The sequence below is a fragment of the Equus asinus genome, chromosome 27, assembly GCF_041296235.1.
Source record: "Equus asinus isolate D_3611 breed Donkey chromosome 27, EquAss-T2T_v2, whole genome shotgun sequence".
NCBI classification, from domain to species: Eukaryota; Metazoa; Chordata; class Mammalia; order Perissodactyla; family Equidae; genus Equus; species Equus asinus.
The window spans coordinates 459,245-480,217 of record NC_091816.1 but is presented as its reverse complement, the minus strand read 5'-3'; the positions used below and the strand labels follow the sequence as shown (position 1 = coordinate 480,217).

The following is a 20,973-nucleotide window of genomic DNA, read 5'->3' as shown; positions in this document are numbered from 1 at the left end:
ACATTTAATTATGAAACCATAATCGTGTCATATGGATGTCCTTTAAAAAGTAGACTTTTTTTTCTCTATACCAACGTTATGCCTGAAGTGTAATCTATAGTAATATAGCACAGAAGAAAGGCCACAGCATATTGGTTAAGAGCTTGAACTCGGCAGCTAAAACTGCCTGCTCTGGGCTCTAATCCCAGCTTTGCCATTTACCAGCAGTGTGACCATGTGAAATTATTTAACATCGCCATGTGTCGGCTTCCTCCTTTGTAAAATGGGAATGATAATAGTACCTATCGTAGAGTTGTTAAAGGGGTTTGGTTAGTTAAAGTGCTTAGAACAGTGTACAGAGCACAGTAAACATTCTAGACATGTTTATAAAACATGTTAAGACAAAAATGTGTGTGGATATTCTCACTAACTCATCACAGGCAATAAAGAGTGGAAAAGTCCCTTGTTATTCCCATGGCCCCAGAGGAAGGTGGCCCCTTTGATCTGTCTCCAGGTGAGCTGATTGTAAAGAGATGAAAGCAGAAAATGACAGATACAGGATTTTATTTCCTTAGAGAATTCTCTTCCTGCTGATCTTCCTGTACTCTCGTCAAGGAGCTAATTTTTTCCCTTTAAAATTGCACACAAAATTTGTTAGGCAAATCTGGGAAACTCTCCACATATCAAATACAGCAGCTTTCAGTGTAGTTGCAATGAGAAGCAGTTGGGGGAAACTCAGTATGGAGAGAATACGCTGATACACATGCTGCTGTAGTAGGAACTGCATGGGCTGTGCAGACTGCAGAAGGTGTTTGCAAGGTGACACTGCACTGTCAGGTAGTGGATGTGTCAGCAGCAGAGGGGCCCTGTAGGGCAGGCGGGCAGTTCTGAGCGCAGCCAAGGTCAGGGTACAGGAGGGCGAAAACAGCTATTTGTAGGAATATGAGGATAGAGCAGAAAGCACTAACAGAGATGGTAAAAGTTGGAGAGTATCTAAACACACAAAATATTTTTAAAGCCTCTTGTTCTTCAGAAGATGGAAGAGCTAGCAGAGAAAAGGAAGAGGGAGCAGAGGAGAGCAGAACTGATGGTCTCTGGCTAGATGATGATATTTATTACCTCGACATGCCAGAGGGTATTTGATCAAGTCAAATTCATATTTCCATGTACACTTTTGAGCAGTTGTAATGTTTAGTTTAGGGATAGAATACTTATGTTTAATAAGCGAATTTTTACTTATTTATCCCTAATGGTGGTTATTCTCAAGTAAATGACATTAAAAAGAAATAAGTTCTAGGTCGAGACTTTTAGCAGGGATTAATTTAAAAAACCCGCTCAACTTGAATCCCTGAATTAAGATGCATCTTCTAACTCTGGGCACTGCTTTCAAACTAGAAGAGGGTACTTCCGACCAGCTTTAGGCGCCTCTGAGCGGTGTGCTGGGCAGGAAACAGGGACTCACAGGGCTGGTGTAGCTGCACCAGCTCTGGATGTGACGCGATTTAACAAGCTGTGTGCAATATAAGATTGTGGTTTACCCATGTAAGGATTGTCTACTTTGTGGAGTGTCTCTTGCCCTTTATGTTGGTCAGAGTTCATTCATGCCCTCCCTGGCTGTCCTGAGCCCCCGCTGTTGCCCACCTTCTTTATACCTTCTTTCGTTGCCCAGCTCTGATGCCCAGTGAATATATACCAATTCTAATTCAACCCAGCAAAAATGTGGACAGAAGAGAAATTTTTGCATAAAAATTTTTCATTGCATTCTTAAAATGTGTTGGACGCCATTAATGCGAATAGTTAGAAGATGGTTTAAGGTGAAAGTAGTTATGTGCTTCATAGCATTTTTTTTCCTCAGGGAGTAGGAAGGGGCAGAGTATGGCACTTTAAAACCATTATGTTTTAGTCAGAACCTTTCCTCAATGAGACAACATAGTGACAGAAAACTGATCACTTTCCAGTATCAGATAATCACATATGAAAACATACCTTAAGAACCCCCAAAAAATTTAGATGATTATGATTTAACTAATAATAAAGCATATATTGAGTTTTTAGATGGTTGGTTGGGATTTATTACTTTTGAATTGACTTTTTCTTAAATGATAGATTGTATTATTGAATGGCCTTCTATAGAGGGAATCACTAAGGAATAATATTGTTATAAACACCATGTAAAAACAGCCATTGTCATTATCTTTCTTATTATATAGGGATGTATGTGACTATTTTTTGTCTGTCCGTCTGTCTGTCTCTTTGTAGTTAGTTGGTAGGGATTGCAGAGAGAAAAGGAAAGAGGAGCTAGTCCAGGCAATTTTTGACGTTTAAAAATTTGACATTTCTTTTTATAAATTTTCTTCGGAAGGATAGACTTGATCTCATTCTATGTTATAGTAAATATTCTGCTAAGGGTGTTAAATTTTCTTGTTTATAATTGTATTGCATTGGGCAGTAAGAGCACCCTTACTTATTTCCACGAGGGAAGTTTCTGGTCTCTGGCCATTTAGATAGTCCCTTTTACCTGTCTTACTTTTTTCCTGTGTCATGGGGCCAAGTAGCACCTCTTACCTCTTCCTTTGAAGGAGGGAGTGTTTTTGTGAGTTTATGATGGATTTGTTTATTGAGACTGTCAGTACTTTCCTCTAAACAAATTTTTTTTAAATTAGATAATTTGGATTTGGAGAAACAGGAAGGGATGTGATATCTTGGCCTGGATAAGCAGGTGTTTTTCTGTGAAGAGTGGTGGGTGTGTTGTCTAAATTCAGACCACCCTGTCTCCAGCTGAGTGTGCAGTATATCTTAACCACAGTTATTAAATGACACGGTCAACTTCAGACTGCCTACTTATTGATTTACAAGGAAATGGAATGCAGTTGCCCCCCCGGCTTTATTTCCTTTTGCCCGCGTGGAGAGTGGTATGGTGTCATTAGAGATTTTTAATGTCATATCGAGGCAATGAAGAAACATAGCCAAAAGCTGTTTTTCATGAAAGATATAAAATCAGAATATCCAATGACATTTTAAGAGCATTCCAGGAAAATAAGTTAGTCCATCTGCAAATGGTTCACTCCTCCTTTCCTGTACACTGGAATTGGGATTCACTGAGCCCAGTTGGCACAAAGAAGCTTTTGTGCAAATAATGAATGTGTAAATGTTTTTGAATCTTTTTTCCTCCTTGTTTGCAAACTGAACATCTAGTAATGATTGCATTGCAAATGATTAATCTCAAATTTTTATGATGCGCTTGAATTAAAGTTGATTTGATAGTAATACGGATTTTACATCCTTGTTCGAGAGCTGGCCCAGAAAAGCTGCTGCCTCATAGAGAAAAACAAAAAAGAACCCCAAAACTGAAAACCTGCGTCATCTGGATCGTGCCCCAGAAGAGTATGAATGTCTAAGAAGGGTGAAGAGTCCGGTTGTTTATTGGGAATCAATACTCCCAAGGCAAATGCAGCCTATTTCATTCACTTGGTGAGTTTGGTCAGTTTCTGTGCCACTGCCTTGCACGTTGGTGCCCTCTTCTGGAATACTGAATGCAAGACTGAGTAAGATGAGTGAGGTTTAAAAGGTATACTGAGGAGGCAGAACCTCCAGGTGGTACTTGTTAAAATTCTTCATGGGTAAAGACTGAATTTTGGCCTCTCTGCTGAACAGAGAAATAGCTAGTAGGAGTTTTGATAATTAGGTTTTGTTTATGCTTATCCTATAAAGGCTCGAGATTTTTGGTAGAGACTTGCTTTTAGCATCTTCTAAATTAATAATTGTTACTGGCAAACTGAGCACTTGCATTTATAAAGAATTGGGAGACCTCCTAATTCTTTTGCTATAAAGGAATCGTGTTCAGATGAATACATTCCTAGACATATTTCTTGTTGGCATGTTTCAGGGTTCCTTCGTCATATTGCATGCTACAGCCTCTCACCAGGTGATCCCATCCACCAATATAGGGGTGACTACTCTGCCTATACTGTTTCCACAGGTAGAAGATGGTTGCTGTAGCAACCAGACAGCTCTGCCTCGGTGTCCTCTGGACACCTTATACTTATCATGTCTTTGAACCAAACTCATGGTCTTTTGTCCTCCTATGTCCTGTTTCTCTCTGTATGCACACGTGCCCTCTGTTGTATGTCTTCTCTTCTTGTCTTGTATTCATTGTCTTGGTTGGTGGCATCACATTATGCCCAGCTTCTAAGTCAGAGTAGCCTCCTGCGCTCTCTGTGAGCACAACTCCACACACATCCCAAATCACTCATTATGTTCTTTCACTTTGCTTTCTTTTTTGAGGAAGATTAGCCCTGAGCTAACTGCTGCCAATCCTCCTCTTTTCGCTGAGGAAGACTGGCCCAGAGCTAGCATCCATGCCCATCTTCCTCTGCTTTATATCTGGGACACCTACCACAGCATGGCTTGCCAAGCGGTGCCATGTCCGCATTCGGGATCTGAACGGGTGAACCCTGGGCCGCCGAAGCGGAACGTGCACACTTAACCGCTGCGCCACTGGGCCGGCCCCCACTTTGCTTTCTAAATATCTTTCAGAAGAAGCTTTTCCTTTATCTTCACATGAACTGTTTTTTAACTTTGCTTTCTAAATATCTTTCAGAACAAGCTTTTCCTTTATATTCACATGAACTGTTTTTTAATTTAGGTTCTTATCTCTTGACCAGGCTATTTTGATAAGTTTCTCTAGCTGGTTTCTCTGCCTTCAATTTTGTCTCCCTATAGTTTTTCTCCCATGCTACAAGCAAAAGTGATCCTAGCAAATTCCAAGTCTGTTTGATTCCCTTTTCCCTTCTTTAGACCCCTAGTGGTTTCCCATGAGTTAAAGTGGTGGCTCAAAATCCTGACATCACATCAGAATCGTCTTGGACCTTAAAAGAAAGTGCTGGGGCCACCTGAGGCCAACAGTCTGAGAATTCCCTGGAGTGGCTAACTGTCTGGCACATGTCTTTTCTGAGCACTTCACATAGCCTCATGTCCATGTATCTGCTTGAATATCTAATAGACACCTCAAAGGTGACATGTCTACAGTGGAACTTCTTTCTCTCAAAACCTGTACCAACTTCAGTCTTCCCTCCCTTAGTTGCTGGCAACTCTGCCCTTCAAGTTGCTCCGGCTTCCTATAGCCACTTCATATAAAATATATCAACTCCCGCCCCCAAACTGGAATTCTTGATCTTTCTTTCTTTGCTCTATTTTTTAATAGCAATTATCATCTTCTAACATGCTATATAGTTTATGCATTTATTATGTTTATTGTTTATTTCTCCCCTGGGGTAGAAGGGTTTTCTTTTTCTCTCTTTTTTTTTCTGTTTTGTTTTGTTTACTGAATGTTCCAAGCACCTAAAACTTTGCCTGGCACATGGTAAATAATTTGCTAATGTTTGTTGAATCAGCGAAAACATATATACCAGAAAATGACTAGAAATGTAGCAAAATGAATAGTAATAGAGAGTATAGAGGACTGGAGTGCTGAAGTCCCACTGTCTGTGTCCAGCTCTGTGCCTCAGTTTCCATCTGTAAAATGCGGATACCACTACCTATTTCACTAAGATTGTTGAAGATTAAATGAGACCGTCCCTAGGAAGTGCGTATCCCAGTGCTGGCGCATAGCAGATGCCTTCCAATGTTAGATGCCCTTAGGTGAGTGGTACCACTGGAGGTGCTGTAGCTGTTCTGAATCATTTCTCATTTACGTTTACTTCAAGATTAGATTATGTACTATCTGGAATGCCTGAGACATAAATGCCATAGATAATGATGGTCGACAAGATTCCTTTTCCTTTCTTAGAGGGAATTTATGCTTGAGAGTTTTAAGTGTATCTTGCTTCTGATGTACTCAGAACTCTTCTCTACTGACTTTCATTCCAGCCACGAAAGCTCTACATTTGTACTGGCTTTCTTGAGTCTATTGGTTCCAGGCCTCTGTGTTTGTATCTTCAGCTTGAAGAGGGGCAACGGGGTCATCTTGCTCTCTCTGGTTCTTTTATTCCACTTGTAACTGGAGTCATTTCTTCCCACTCTTTGGGATTCTTCTGACTTGCCTTTACCTAGTGTATGTATAAAATTGAACTAGGCGGCTATTTGTTGTTTCTGTGCTCCACTCCCAGGTATGCTTTATAAATACAGGAGGAAACCTTTGACACCTTAACCTACTTTATTTTTTAATCCTAGTTTTATTACCATGATTAAATAAAAATTTAAAGAATTTTTTAAAATTTAAATTCAAAGTAAATATGAAATAAGACAATCTATCTGGTACCTTCTGCTGATATCAGTCTCTTTGGAACTTTAGAGGATTAGTCATAATGAATTAGAAAGTGACTGCCACATGTTATTATTCATAGCATAGCATAGAAGACAGTGCAAGATATGGACTCAGATGATTGCTCAGTTTTTGCATTCTTTTAACAGATGGCTATTGATAACTTCAGGCTTCTCCTGTGGTGTGTATAGATACTGGTGGGGGAGAGAGATGGGATTTTTAAAAGGCAGACCTATGATAAAGGTATAACTCAGGTGCGCTGAGAATGCAGCCAGGGGATTGGAATATGATTCTTAGAAAAGCTGTTATTTCACCTGGGCTCTTGCAGGGTCAGTAAGAATTTGCAGAATTTTGGGCACCCAAGAATATTGGGGTGGGGATAATAAGAGTGAGAAAGGAAACAGCACTGAAAGGGATGTGTGAGCACAGGTAATGTTTCTCTGCAGGTGGATCAGGAGGAAAATGGTAGATGACAGATTGAAACGAGCAGTTGGGGTCAGCTTGTGAAGGGCCTCATATGACATGACACAGAATATGGACTTTATCTTGTGTAGGATTTTTGTAAAGGAGGTGTATTATCACTTCTGTGGTGGCAGTGTGCAGGCTGGAAAAGAAGGGTGAAAATATAGAGAAAGAGGGTTTTTTTTCGTATTTAGAGGACATTAGAGAAAAATCAGTAGGTCATGGGCAACTGAGAGAAGGTCTTGATAAAAGAACAGAAAAATAGTAGGAATGAAAATTAAATCACAGAAGCAAGTCAAAACAAACCCAGAAGGAAGCTGATTGCGCAACATGCTACCAATGGACAGGGAATACCGTAATTGGGATTCTTTAAATAGAGCTCAGAGCAAACGTTTCAGGAGATGTGGTTACCAGATAAAATATAGGATGTGCAGTTAAATTTGAATTTCAGATAAGCAGTGAGCAATTTTTTTTGCGTAAGTATGCCCTGTGCAATATTTGGAACATGCTTATACTCAACACTATTTGTTGTTTATCAGAAATTCAAATTATGCTGGGTGTGTCCCATTTTTATTTGGAAAATCTGGTAATCCTAGTAGGATAAAAAGGTTCGGAAAGGCCTGGTGATGAGACTCAGTGGTCTGATCCTTCTTTGATGAGAGCGTTACCACATTTGTTTGGAGGATAACGTACCGCATTTACAGAACACAGGGAGAACCTCCTGTGAAGTCTTTTCTATTTAAGTGACTGGTAGGGAGTTCACCTTGTGAGATTGTAAAGTTACTTGATCAAGGAAATAAAAGGGGAACTAGAGAAAAGAAGGGAAACTTCAAACCACTGAAAGCATCTAATACTCAACAGAATAGATGGACAATAACTTGTGTATTCCAGGAAACAAAATGGGGTGTTGTCCCCACTGAGAGGGATCATCCAGTTTGCTTTATCAAGTGTGAACGACGCTGGGCTGCCGTTGTTGTTTATGCTCTTGGTGTACAGGGGCTCCTGTGTTCTGGCTCCTGTTTTTATTGGGGCTGTAAAAACATTACAAAAACCCCAACAATAAACACTGCTGAGAATGTGAGGTCATAGTAACGTGACCTCACAGGGAGCCAGGTCCTTGGAAGGCCGGGTAGAGCAGCCAGCACTGGAGTTGTGGGGCAGGGAGCACTGGGGAGGGGCTCTGAGGGGATGCACGGCTCAGGCGCACCCTGGGCTCCGTGATGAGTTCTTCTTGCTGTCTCTCTGGTTGCTGGTGAGTTTGTGGTGGCATTATGTTTCCAGGTTTTCTGACTTAAAAGGAGCAGTCTCTGTTTTTGTTCATGTAATCTCATGAATTGAGAAGTGAGACAGTATGAAGCCATCTAGGAATCTAGGTATTTATCCTCATTTTAGTCCTTACTTTCTTTTTTTACTGAAGGTTTTTTCAAGAAGATCCAGAGAAGTCTGATGTGTACAGATTTTAAAATTACCTCCTCCTGGTGAATGTAAAGAAAATGAGGTGAAATAGACTGGGCTAGGCAAGATAAAAAGAGGAGACAAACATGAGAAATGAGAAACATGATAAACAGGAATTATTTTGACTGCTACATTTTTAAGAATATATGTTCAATAGGATAAGTCTCTTGTATTTGAACAAAATCTTTGCCATACTATATATGTGATATAATTACATTATTTACCAGGAATGATTAAATATATGCCATGAATTTGCCCCGAAAAGTGAACAGTAAGTAGCAGTTGAATTGAGAAGAAAATTCTTTCTTTGACATTTGTTTTTCCTACATGATAACTAATATGTAGAGTAAAAGAATGCGTGGGAACACAACTCCAGGGATTTTTTTTAGTTATAAAAAATACTTGATTGTAACTAAAATGGCTCTTGGAGTCAGTATTTTACATTTCCACCACTTATGTGGAAAAATACAAAGTAACTGTGAGTTGCCCTTAAAAGAAATTTCTTCTATTGAGGTTACTTATTATAGATTGCTGTACATAATAATTAAATATTGTTTTCTGATAGGATAAATTTCACAAAATTGGCTGGTAGTGTGAATTCTATAAAGGAATATTTAGGATGAAAAAATATTTAAATATATTTGCATGAAGATGTCATCATATGAAGCAGTTAATTTCAACTAGTGGTTATTTCTGTTAGGAAATTGTTTAGGTGGCTGTTTGTTGAAGGAGGGTTGCCAAACATCCTGATTTGCTGCGGTTAGTTCCATTTTATGTCTGTTGTCCTGGCATTGACTATGGTTTAGCCTGTGACTTTGACTTTAAAAAGTGAAGCATCGTCATTTTTTGGTAAAATAAGTCAGCATGGGATTGATAAACATCCACTTTGTGCTTCCAGCTTCTCCACAGTCTCATCTGAATGTGTGAGCTGACATGTGCATTGAACAGCATTTTCACATAGTTGAGTCTAAAAGACAGCGTGTGATCACCTCTATCTCTTTTCCCTCCCCTTTGCAAGGACAGCATGTGAAGGACTTGCTGACAAGATCAGCTTAGAGAGGGGTTGCTGGGGACAGTTAACTCCCTGCAGGCTGACAGTGGCTGGGGAAGCCTGGGACCCTGCAGCCCTGAGGACCGCGTGGGCGCCAGCAGGTCGTGGCCTGAGCTACATTTGCGGGGTGGTGACGCTGCCGGGCCGCCACTGAGTTGGAGGAGCAGTAGGAAACAGGAAGTTCTAGGTTGGGTAGAATAAATGACAAAGTAGAGATTGAACAGTTCTTCTTGAAAGTATATTTGTTTTTGCTACTGTGATTTTTGTCATTTATTACATGATGTAAGTTTACAACTAATTTTTCTTGGGTAATGCTCTTTTTACGCTTTGTAACAGTTATAATTACATGTTTAATGATTTTATGGTTTCTGTTCCCTCTCCAAAGTGTTCTGATTTAGACAATAAATAGTTACTTTACATATTCAGGCCAGGTTAAAGAACTAGGGGATAGAGCAGGGCCTGTGTACTCCATTCAGCCTAGCCCGGAATGGCTTTTACATTTTTAAAGATTGTGACAAAACAACAAAAATAATCTTGTGTGAAAGGATCTTATTGTGGCCTGCAAGTCTGAAATATTTACTATCTGATCCATTACAGAAAAATTCTGACTATGTCTGGATTAGAATCTGTGGTGTGTTGGAAGGCTGCTTAAGCACAGTAGTTTATCACGAACTAGCTTTGTTTTGTTACCAAGTTAAAATGAAGATTTGGAAATTACTGTGTTTTTGTTGGTTTTGTGTTATAAATGCATGATGTAGCATTCCACAGCCAGCCACAGGCTAGAGCTTGTGACCCCTTTCTGGAGCAGAGGTTCTCAGTGTGGTCTCTGGGGCTTCCCAGGACCTTTTCTGTAGGGTCGTGAGGTCAAAGTTATTTTATAATAACTGTACAGCATTATTTTCCTTTTTCACCATGTCGATATTTGCACTGATGGTATGAAAGCAATTGTGGGGGTCTTAGCGCATATCAAGGTAGTGGTACCACACTGTTCTAGTTATTGATATATTCTTCATTGCCCTGGACTCAAAATAAAAACAGAGGCCAATTTCACCTGAATAAAGCAGTTTCACCTGTCCTTGATAAAGCAGTACAGATTAATTACGTTTCCACTCTTGAGAACACGTCTTCTAATTTCACGTGTGATGGAATGGAAGATGTTCATGCAGCACTCCTGCTCCTGCGGGTTGCTGCCAGGAAAAGCACTCATGTGTAATTTGAGTTGTGAGCTATAAACTAGTTTTGTTTTTCTTGGAATGCCCTTTTTCCTTCAAAGTATGACTAACTATGGTTATTGGCAAACATTTTCTCGAAAATTAATAGAGTGAGCCTATTATTTTAAGGAAAACATCTCACAATGTTTGTTGCCAATGATAAAATTTGAGCTTTCAATTAAAACTTGGAATTTTGGAAATCATATCTGCCACCAAAAGTTTGACAGCTCCTCAGTACCTAAGACTTTTCTGAAGATTTTGGTAGTGACATTAATGAATGTGATTTTTTTTATATTATAAAATGACATGTGTCAGCAAATATTTTGCAGATGACCCAATGCATGTTGCAGAATCATGCCTGGGTAAAAGTTCATTCAAAGTGTAAGATAGATTTTAATGTAAAAGCACAAAATTTCCTTGATACAATTTTAGATTTTGTGTTGCAACTAACCTTTAAGAAACTGCCACTTGTCTTATTTGGGTGTCATATCAAAAAAGAATATCTACAGTTATCTGAAAAGGATATTAAAATACTCGTCATTCTTCTAACTAAATATCTGTATGAGGCTAGATTTTCTCAATGTATTGCAACCAAAACAGTATATTGTTAAAGCTTGAATGTAGAAGTGGCTATGATAATCCAACTGTCTTCTGGTAAGCCAACTATTAAAGAAATTTGTTTAAAAAAAAAAAGTAAATCTGTTGCTTATTTCACTGAATTTTGTTATTGTTTTGGAAATTATAGTTATTTTTAATAAAAATGTATTCGTGAAATAGATTTATTATATTTAAATGAGTTAATATTTGAAGATTTTCTGTTTTAATTACTAATGTGGTGAGTATCATATAGGTATAGTAGATATAAGATAGACAGATATAGATATAACTCACATAAACAGAGGTCTTTGGAATCCTTCATGCTTTTCAAAATGTAAAGGTCCTGAGACCAAAAGGTTTGAGACCTGCTCATTGAGGATTTAAGCAATACTTCTTTAGTACGTTGAAGTACAGTAACAGAAAATATTTTTATGAATAACTGTAAGACAATCTCATTTAAAATAGTGTTCATTTAGTTGGCTCTACAATATCATGATAGTTTCATTAGCTATTTCCCTTTTTGCTGCACAAGAAAAATCTTTTCTTTTTTCTCCTTCTTTATCAATTCTCACAGCAACGCTGGGGTGAAAACAACATTGCTAGAGGCTCATTCTGAAATGGGGAGCACTGAAATTCTGGAAAAGGAGACCCCGGAAAGTCTCAGTAATGGTACCAGCAGCAACATAGAAGCAGCCAAAAGGTTGGCCAAACGCCTTTATCAACTAGACAGATTCAAAAGATCGGATGTTGCAAAGCACCTAGGCAAGAAGTACGTTCCGTCCTGAGGCCAGTGTCTGAGTGTATCCTTTTGTATGTGTGTTTTAATAGCTTCAGTTTTAATAATCAAGTCTATTATGTTTTCTTATAGCAATGAATTTAGCAAACTAGTTGCTGAAGAATATCTGAAGTTTTTTGATTTTACAGGAATGACGCTGGATCAGTCTCTCAGGTATGATTAAGCATCACTTCTGTTCTTCTTTGCCTCCAAATAATTAACTCTGAGAAAAGAAAGTAATGTGCTGGAGCTAAAATCTGATTTTATTTTTTTAAACCCATAATTACTTTGTGAATTAGCTCAGATTATGCTATAGATGTTAAATGTAATTAAAAGTGAGAAAATATTGCCACAACTAAAAGGACCCACAACTGAAATATACAACTACGTACTGGGGGGATTTGGGGAGAAAAAGCAAAAAAAAAAAAAAGAGAAAATACATCATTTTTATGAAATCACACATGACTGCATCTAGTAGATGACAGTAAAGAATGATGGCAAAGTAAGTCTTGAGAAAAAATAGTCTGTGGGAAGGTAGTTTTCGAATGATGAATAAAGAAAAAGGCAGAGTCTATAGACTGTAGAATTATAGATTTTTTTTCCTAAGCATTTGTTTACAATAGCCAAATAACCTTTTAAGACGATACTTTGGAATTAACTCATGAATGGGATTAAAAATGAATATCAATATAAATATCAGTAGAAAGTATCTGATAGTAAACAGTAAAACTGTTTCAGGCAGTAGCACTTTTTGTTGATGTGTTCAAATGAAGGTGTCTTAAGCACACTGACCCTCACTTCTCATCCCATATTAGACTGTAAAACTCTAAGAGCAGCTGTGGGTGAAACACAGTGAGCATGTAACCTTATAGTCTCTACAAAGTGTCAGACATGGAGGAATTCTGAGATCATCTTGTGTAACCCTCTAGTTTTACAAATCAGGAAACTGAGTCCTGGGAGGTGAAGTGAGGACATTTGCATTAGAATGCACAACAGTGACTTATTCTGTGCCTCTTTGCATGAATCAAGGGTACTCATAGGTTTTCCATGAAAACAGGTAAGAGTGGAGAAAAGATCTGTGTTTCTGCTTTGCTTTCTTTGATGTGGTTCATAAAAAAAAGTTATGAAAAATTAAAGTTTGATCAATAAATATAGATTAACAAACTATAAATAAGGCAGAGAGCAACATTTTCATCATAGTAATAAGATTTATTATATGTTTTTTTCAATAGTAAGATTTCTTAGAACATTTTAAATGATTTTTTGCTTCCTGTCTCACGTTTAGGGAAATGCATCTACTTTGTCAAGTGAGGGTCATCTGGATTTATCTGTAATAGACAATACTCTTAGTGACTCTGATTTAGATTGGTGTGTGGTTCTGGGCATATTTTCTATTGTTCAAAGAAGTTTTATACATAAATTAATTTATTCCTAATTCAAGGAATAAATTAGGGTTTTATCTCCTAATTTCCTCCTTGTGTAACAAATTAATAATGTGACGATAGGAAAAATAAAATTAACAGAAATTTACTGTGCACAAGACAATATAATTGTGATTTTAACAGTGGGTCAGTGGTGATTATAATCATGTAACAAAATGAGGAAAAGATTGTTATCCATGTAGAGTTTTAAAACCCAGTCTAGGGGCTGGCCCCGTGGCCGAGTGGTTAAGTTCGTGCACTCCGCCTTTGGCGGCCCAGGGTTTCACTGGTTCAGATTCTGGGCTCGGACATGGCGCTGCTCATCAGGCCACATTGAGGTGGCGTCCCACATGCCACAACTAGAAGGACCCACAACTAAAAATATACAACTATGTATTGGAGGAATTGGGGGAGAAGAAGCCTGGGGAGGGGGGAAGATTGGCAACAGTTGGAAAAAACCAGCCTATGTGGTTATGCATTTTGTCTTAAGTGCTCTTTGGTTTTTATCTGACTGATCTAAAATTGGCTACTCGACACTTAGTCATGTGGGGAAATTACTTGCCTCCCCAAAGCTTTTCTTGATGTGTTGGCCACCATAGTATTGCCATGTCATCTTTTATGTTGACATTTTATAGAATTTAAATGTCAGCATGAATTTATACTGAATGGTCTTTTAGTAAGTGATTTTTTTTAAATCACTGTAGAATATCTTATTTTGTATAATTAATTTCTTATATTTGTATGAATTAACTTTAACTATCAAACATAAGGAAAACAGTGACTTTTTCTAAAATTTCACTTTTTTCCCCTTAATTCCTTTTTAGGTATTTCTTTAAAGCATTTTCTCTTGTGGGAGAAACTCAAGAACGAGAGAGAGTTTTAATACACTTCTCCAATAGATATTTTTATTGTAACCCAGATACCATTGCTTCACAAGGTAATCTGATGGAAATGCTTCAATTTTTATTTATAACAAGGGTTATTTTCCTCATTATGGAAGTTACATTTCATTGTGGAAAATAGGGAAAATTATACCGAAGAAAATGAAAATCATCTGGCTATCTCAAATTAGCTAGAGACAACTCTTCTTAAAAGTTTGGTTTGCTTCCTTCTAGTCTATTTATACAACATTTAATATCAGATTAGAATTGTTAGAGTTGTTTCCCTTTCACTGTGAGGATTTTCTCATTGCCGTCAGATGTTGTTTAAAAGCATCATATTTAATAACTGCATAATATTCTTTACTCTTCTTTTAGTTATCTTTACTCTAGTTTTCAGTTCCGTAGTATGACAATATGCTTTCTTTAAATTGCTCACGCTTTGTCACTCTGAGATTTTACGTGCAGAGCACATTATACTAAATGAAATGTCAGTTTTCTTATTTCTTCCTCCTCTACATCTGATCTCTAAACTTCTTGATGAAATGTGTGTGTGCTTGGTTTTGTGGTGAGTTTTGGAAACATTTACAAATCTCACTGGAGTTAGTGGTATATCTCTGGTGATTTTGTTTGATATTCGTAATAACAACACTGACTGCTGACTTGGTTTATGATTTTAATAAACTATAAGTTTATGTTTATTGTGCTATTCTTAAAAAGCAACTTTAGACTTCTTAATTGTTGATGTACCGGGTGAAGAGGGATCTTTTCTCCATTTCAATTCCTACAGTATAGCAAAGTTTTTCAGGCTTTGAAGTCAAGCACATTCACTTGCAATTGGAGGAGCTTACATAAACTTACAAATTCTGGAATAAATCACTGAGATGAAATGTAATAGAAATAGTAATTCTCTCTTAGCTTCAGTATTGCCAATTAACTGGGATAAGTGTATTTGATATTGACTAAAGTGATTGTTCCGCCTGCCTCTGCCCTGCAGGTTGTAGCTGTATTAACTATCTGATTATTGAAGTCACATTCCTATCTGTAAAATGGGAGCTTGTCTTTCTTTATTACTTCTTTGACTATATTTAGACCATTTATTCACTGTCTCTTACCACTGTCAGCACTGACTAGAGAATGAAAGGGATAGAAGAGGGTTGTTCTTATTAGAATTTTCTTCAAATCTAAGAGGATGTTGACATTCCTGTGTGAAATAAGGAATATGGATTTGTGCACTCAGTTGGCTGTTGATAAGGTTATTTGAGAGCTGGCTACTGAATTTTACAAATGCATTCAGGAGTTTGTTTTGAATATGTTTAGAATTTGTGATAATAAACTGGAACTGGAATAAACATACATAGGCATTTAGTAGCATCCACTTAGAGACATTAGTAATAGAAGTCACCTACTATACTCAAAGGCATACTTTTGAAAAATAAGCTGTCTTTGATTCATGAATTCAGTCATTGCACAGGCCTTTCTGTACATGTAGCATAGATTAAGAAGATTTTTCTGCATCTGCAACTGCTGTTGTCTGCTATACTTGGATTGAGAATTGCAGGAGGAGAATGAGGGAGGAGAATTGAGGTTTGGAAATGAGAAGCTTAACTCTTAGTACTTTTTCTTTTTCTTTATATAGTAAGAAGAGAAAGTCGTGTTTCCATTTAAGTATGAGGTGATCCTTCTTGTTTGGGCAACTTTTTTCCTCTGAATATTTAATTTTTTAATCTTCACAGATTATTTCAGTATTTTATTTTTGTCTGATCCATGGTATCCTGGACCAGTCAACCTAAAGAATGCGTTTAAAGGATGCCAGGAAAGAGGATAACTGTTCCTGCCTAGATGTTGTCAGCCAGAGAACTAATACCCAGTAAACAGTAGAAGGCACAAACCTTGGTTTTCTTTAACTTTTGCTTCTTTTCTACTTCATTTTCCTCTTGGAAAGTAAAAAGATTAACAGTATTAAATAATTTATTTTTATTTCCATATCTTGTGTTATAGAAAATTGAGAAAATATAAATAAAAATTATAATCTCACTATCCAGAGATGATAATCTCTTTTAATATTATATTTTCTTTTGGATGTATTTATATTTAAATGGAATCATAGTGCATATAATCTCTTTTTCATATAGTAATTTATTATGAAATATCTATTTCAACATGTAAACTTGGACAACATTTTTAATGACTTCAACATGACAGAATTGTGTTTCTGAAGGTCGGATTTACTTGTTCCCCATTGTAAACAATGTTTCTTTGGATATCCTTGTATTTTGTGTAGATCTTTCTTTCTTTAGTGTGAAGCCCTAGAAATAGATTTGCTGTGTCAAAGGGCACTATTTCAAAGCTTAAGATATGTACCATTAAATTGTCCCTCAGAGAGTTAGGAATAATTTACTTTATCACCAGTAGACTTCCACTCTGTACATTGAGGTCCTTATAATAATTTACTCTTATCTATTTTCTGTCTCCCCAAATGAGCATGATTGGTTGTGCCCTGCTGCAGGGTTGTGTTTTCATCGGTTTCTAATGTATGCTATTTTAATGATAATAAGGAGTCCAACAGGAAATAGTGAATTAATGCTTTCTTTCCTTATCCTTGTCTCTCTCCTTAGATGGGGTCCATTGCCTCACCTGTGCGATGATGCTCCTCAACACAGATCTCCACGGCCACGTAAGTGTAGGTGTGTGAAGCTTACAGAAATCCAGGATATCCTGGTCTTATCTTGCTTTGGTGCTCACACACATTTATTCTCTGCCTCCTTTTCTCCCTCTCTACATGGCAGGTGGTAAAGATAAATCTTTAGAGAAGGCAATAACTTATTTTACATGCTAACACAGAGAGTGATTTTAAGTGAGTAATTGTCTACATGTCTGGAATTGTTTTATCTGTGATGTGTGTGTCCTGTACCTTCTTTCTCCACTGGGAGGCAGAGACAGAGCTGTTACTTTTCGTTTTTTATTTTGTTTGTTTTTTGGTTCACTGTTAGGGCTGATGTACAAGGATGGAAGGAGGATGGAAGTTAGATCTGAAAATAGCAACTGTGTTTGCAGTCTTACAGTAGTGAGTGTTACGGACTCAGCCTTTTCTACACTCTGGAGCTCACTTGGTCTTTTCCCAGTTGAAATATCAAGATAATCTAATTGCCTTGTCATCTTCTATTTAAAATATAGGGTGAAGTTCTTAAATTTATAATTTTAGATAAGCTTTCATCTTTCATGGAATTCATGAAATTCATGGAATTTTAGCATTTACTTAAACTATTCATATTAGAGAAAAGGAGAATGTTTTAGTTGCTTATAGAGCAATATATATGATAGCACAAAAATTATTTCATAGTACCCAGTCCATTTATTTTGAAGAGAAAATCAGATTTCTTGTAATTAAAGAGTCTACATCATCCCTTGATTTGCTATATGATTTACCTTACATTTTAAAAAATCACATTAAAAGAAGTGAAAGTTAGATATAAAGTTGTTCTCCTGTTCCAAAAGGCCACAAATCCCCATATTCAAATCTATGGTGCTCCTCTTTAAAAAAGGCAAAATGGAGCTGTATGGGGCCATTAAGATGGACTGAAGGGAAAAAAAGCTTCTACTGTCAGAAAAGTGAAGAGAGGTGGTAGTGATAGAATTATAGTTTTAACACCATCTTCACAAATGTCACAATACTCAGCTGGGAAGTTCCTTTTGCAGTTCGAAAGATGTGAATTCAGAATACCTTAGTGACTTGTAGACATATGTAACGTGTGTCCAAAGATTATTTTGACAAAACATGTAGATATTTTCAGGGGACATCCTTGGGTAATAGGGCCATAATATGGCTTCTGGAAATGAAGGTACTGGGATTCCCATGGTGTGAGCCTTGAAATGAGTTTCAGAATCTAGTGTTCATCCAGCTTGTTATGGGGCTGACCAATTAATGGACTGCCCTAACCTCAGTTGTCCTGTTACCAGGGAAGCAAGTTTCTGCTGCTTTCTTCTCTGCCCATCTTATGATAACAGTTGTCACTTTGTCCCCTTCTTTTGCTCCCACTCAACTTCTCAACTTGGATTTGAGCTGAAGGAGACAATTTTGATTGTGCTTGTCCACATCTAACACTGATCTAAGCCAGTGATACCCAGCATGAGGAATCTTCTTCACATCAGATGCTTTGAGGGCCCATCCACGTAAGATAGTTGTGCGTTTAGCATCTATTGACTGAGAAAATGTGTAATGATGAAAAAAACTCCAGTAACAGTTCAGTTCTTATTTAAAGATTGAGGATCTCATAGAACTTTTGTGGAAGTGGCGAGATTTTGGGGAATTTGTTTCCATGAAAAACTGAATGGCTTGTTAAAAAGCTGAGAACTACTTTAATAATACTTTCAAATAAACACGTATGTTATTAATCACAATAATTTGAAATGTAGCAGTAAATAAAGGTGTGAGGTTTATTATTTATTCAGATAACTCAGCATGCTTGATGTCCAAACAAGCCGTCGACGCCCAGTGTCGGTAGCCTACAGGTTCAGAACCACAGATCTCAGATTGTTCTTGCTCTGTCCTTGACCACTTTTGAGGAATTGAAAGGAGATTAAATGAAGCATCACACTTCTTTTTGGCAACTAGAGTATAAGAAACAGTTTATATAAATGAACAGTTTAATATTGTCTTGACTTATGCCAATTATACATATTTAACAATTGGTTATAGTGGCAGAATTACATATAAGAGGGAGAAAATTATAAATACAAGTAAATCTCTATATCATCTTAAAAATCATGTTTTTAGTGATTATTAGTTTTCAGCTTTGTTTTTAAAAATGTGTGCTACATACTCAGGATTGTCTGTTATTCAGGTTTTATAAATTAAATTTTTTTATCCTTATTTACAATGCATGCTGTTACAGGTCTGTTGAATATGTACTAGCCGTCATAAGAACTAACCACATGAAAATGTGTTTCTCTTATCTTCCTCCTCTGGATTCATTTTAAAAATAAATTTTCCTTCTAGGTGGTAAGTTTTTAACCATAATTTTGGATGTAGCTTCTCTTGCATCATGATTGCCTGATTTATTGTTCCGGTGTCTGTTTGACTTATTAGCATGGCCCCTATGAAAGTGAATTGTTCAGAATATAAAGTGAATTATTTCTAATGTCTGCCCCTTTTCACCTTCTCCTTATAGTGTAAGGCCATCACCTCTTATGCCAGAATCATCCTCTTGGGGAATGACTAATAAGCCATTTTCCTTTTCTTACTTACCATCCTGTCATAATAGCAACACAAGAGCATGACCTTTCTAAGGAGTGCTGAGACAAGCTTGTCCTCATGCTTTCGTGGCGAGGTGGTGGTGGGGAACATAATTTGGGAGATTAACTTCTTTTGGCTGTTCTTTGTGAATCTTTCTGGTGAGTTTTGTTTACTCTAAGGAAGGATGCATTGAAAATGCGTTGTATGGGCCTTTTTGCTTCCTGCTAATTTCTTACTAATAAAATGATAGAATGTATACTAATATAATAAATCTAATATGGTGTTACATGTTGGAATGCCTTTCTATCTTTCTTTTTCTAATTTATTTGTCATTCAGCAAACACTTATAGTGTGTCTACTCCATTCCAAGTTCTATGCCATTTGGGTGAGGATCAGAAATGAATGAGATGTATTCATGGAGGTCAAATCTCATCTCTGGTAATGTTGGCTAGGATAACCTCCATTAGTCAGGGTTAACTGCAGAAATGGTAGCAGGTAACCTAAGTGCTGTGGTGGAAAAGCACTGGGGAGGTATTTTACTGACGTGTTGGATTACAGTTAAACTTCACTAAGGAGGCTAGGAAAAAGCCAGTCTGAAGTATATGCAATATTTTTGGGAGAAATTCATTCAGATGTTATAATGATTTCACTGGAGCTAAGAATGGTGATTCTCTTCAGTACCTATTTTTTAAAAATATGAATGATTTACCATTATTTTTGCAATAGTATTGACTTGCTTTTTTACTTGTCTCCAAGTGGTTTATTCTCTTAGATTAAATAAATATTTTATAATTTTGGCACATGGCTAATTTGCTAAGTAATCTCTTTTATTTTTAAAATGCCTCTTCATCTATAAATTATATATGTAAATAAAACTTTTGCACATACAGACACATTTCTATTAAAACAAAGCCTAGAGTTTATTTTTCTCTTGCTATATTGGAACTAAGTTGTATCGAATATTATTTGAACTATTCAACAAAGAAAAGAGTTGAAAAAAATTTTTAAGCCTTGTATTCTATTGGAAATGATATGAATAAAAGGACTTTTCATGTAAGGATAGATTCAAACCTGTTCATTTCTGGACTAATCTTCAAGTGTGCTCTCTTGACTATGACTAGCTCTCTGTCCTTGGACCATGGTTGAGATTCAGTTATCCTGGCAGGATCATCATTGAGGTTGAAGCTAGGGGGCAGGGACAGGGCAGCAGGCAGGGACTTCTCACCAGGGCTGGACCCTGAGCGGGGAGGAAGGTTTAGATTCAGAACTGAGTTAACTGAAGAGTGGGATAGATAGATGCAGGGTCAGGTGGCCAGTTTCACTACTACAAGTTGAAAGAGATCCATGAGACAGTGGCTGCCGGGGGTCAGGCCATGGTCGGAGGCAGTAGCCGGGACATTATTCTTAATCAAGATTTTGTGATAAAATCTACCATTTAACACTGTGGCTTGGGGTTTTTAGTAGCTATTTTACTCAAGGTGTCTCTCTGCTTTACAGTATTGGCGGGAGACAGCCCACCCAGCACACGGGCTATAAAGGGAGCAGGGGTGCGATTCTTCTGGAGTGGTGGTTCTGTCTGCCTCCGGCCAGCATCCTGCAGATACTTTGTCTCTGGGATGCTCAGGGCATACTGAATATCATCCTCA

General features: G+C 37.3%; 1 protein-coding gene across 32 annotated transcripts in view; it reads left to right on the top strand.

The window, feature by feature from the left end:
• Positions 1-20,973, top strand: part of PSD3 (pleckstrin and Sec7 domain containing 3) — a 655,493-nt gene that overhangs the window by 369,345 nt on the left and 265,175 nt on the right. For 23 of the 32 annotated variants that reach the window (XM_070499774.1, XM_044751008.2, XM_070499757.1 and 20 more), the window contains 4 exons: positions 11,592-11,786; positions 11,886-11,966; positions 14,038-14,150; positions 16,710-16,768. In XM_070499774.1, the coding sequence (XP_070355875.1) occupies positions 11,592-11,786; positions 11,886-11,966; positions 14,038-14,150; positions 16,710-16,768 (448 nt within the window). Of the gene's footprint in view, positions 1-3,271; positions 3,451-7,404; positions 8,077-11,591; positions 11,787-11,885; positions 11,967-14,037; positions 14,151-16,709; positions 16,779-20,973 lie in introns of those variants that run through there. The other 9 variants (XR_011498768.1, XR_011498769.1, XM_070499776.1 and 6 more) reach the window with 7 other exon arrangements.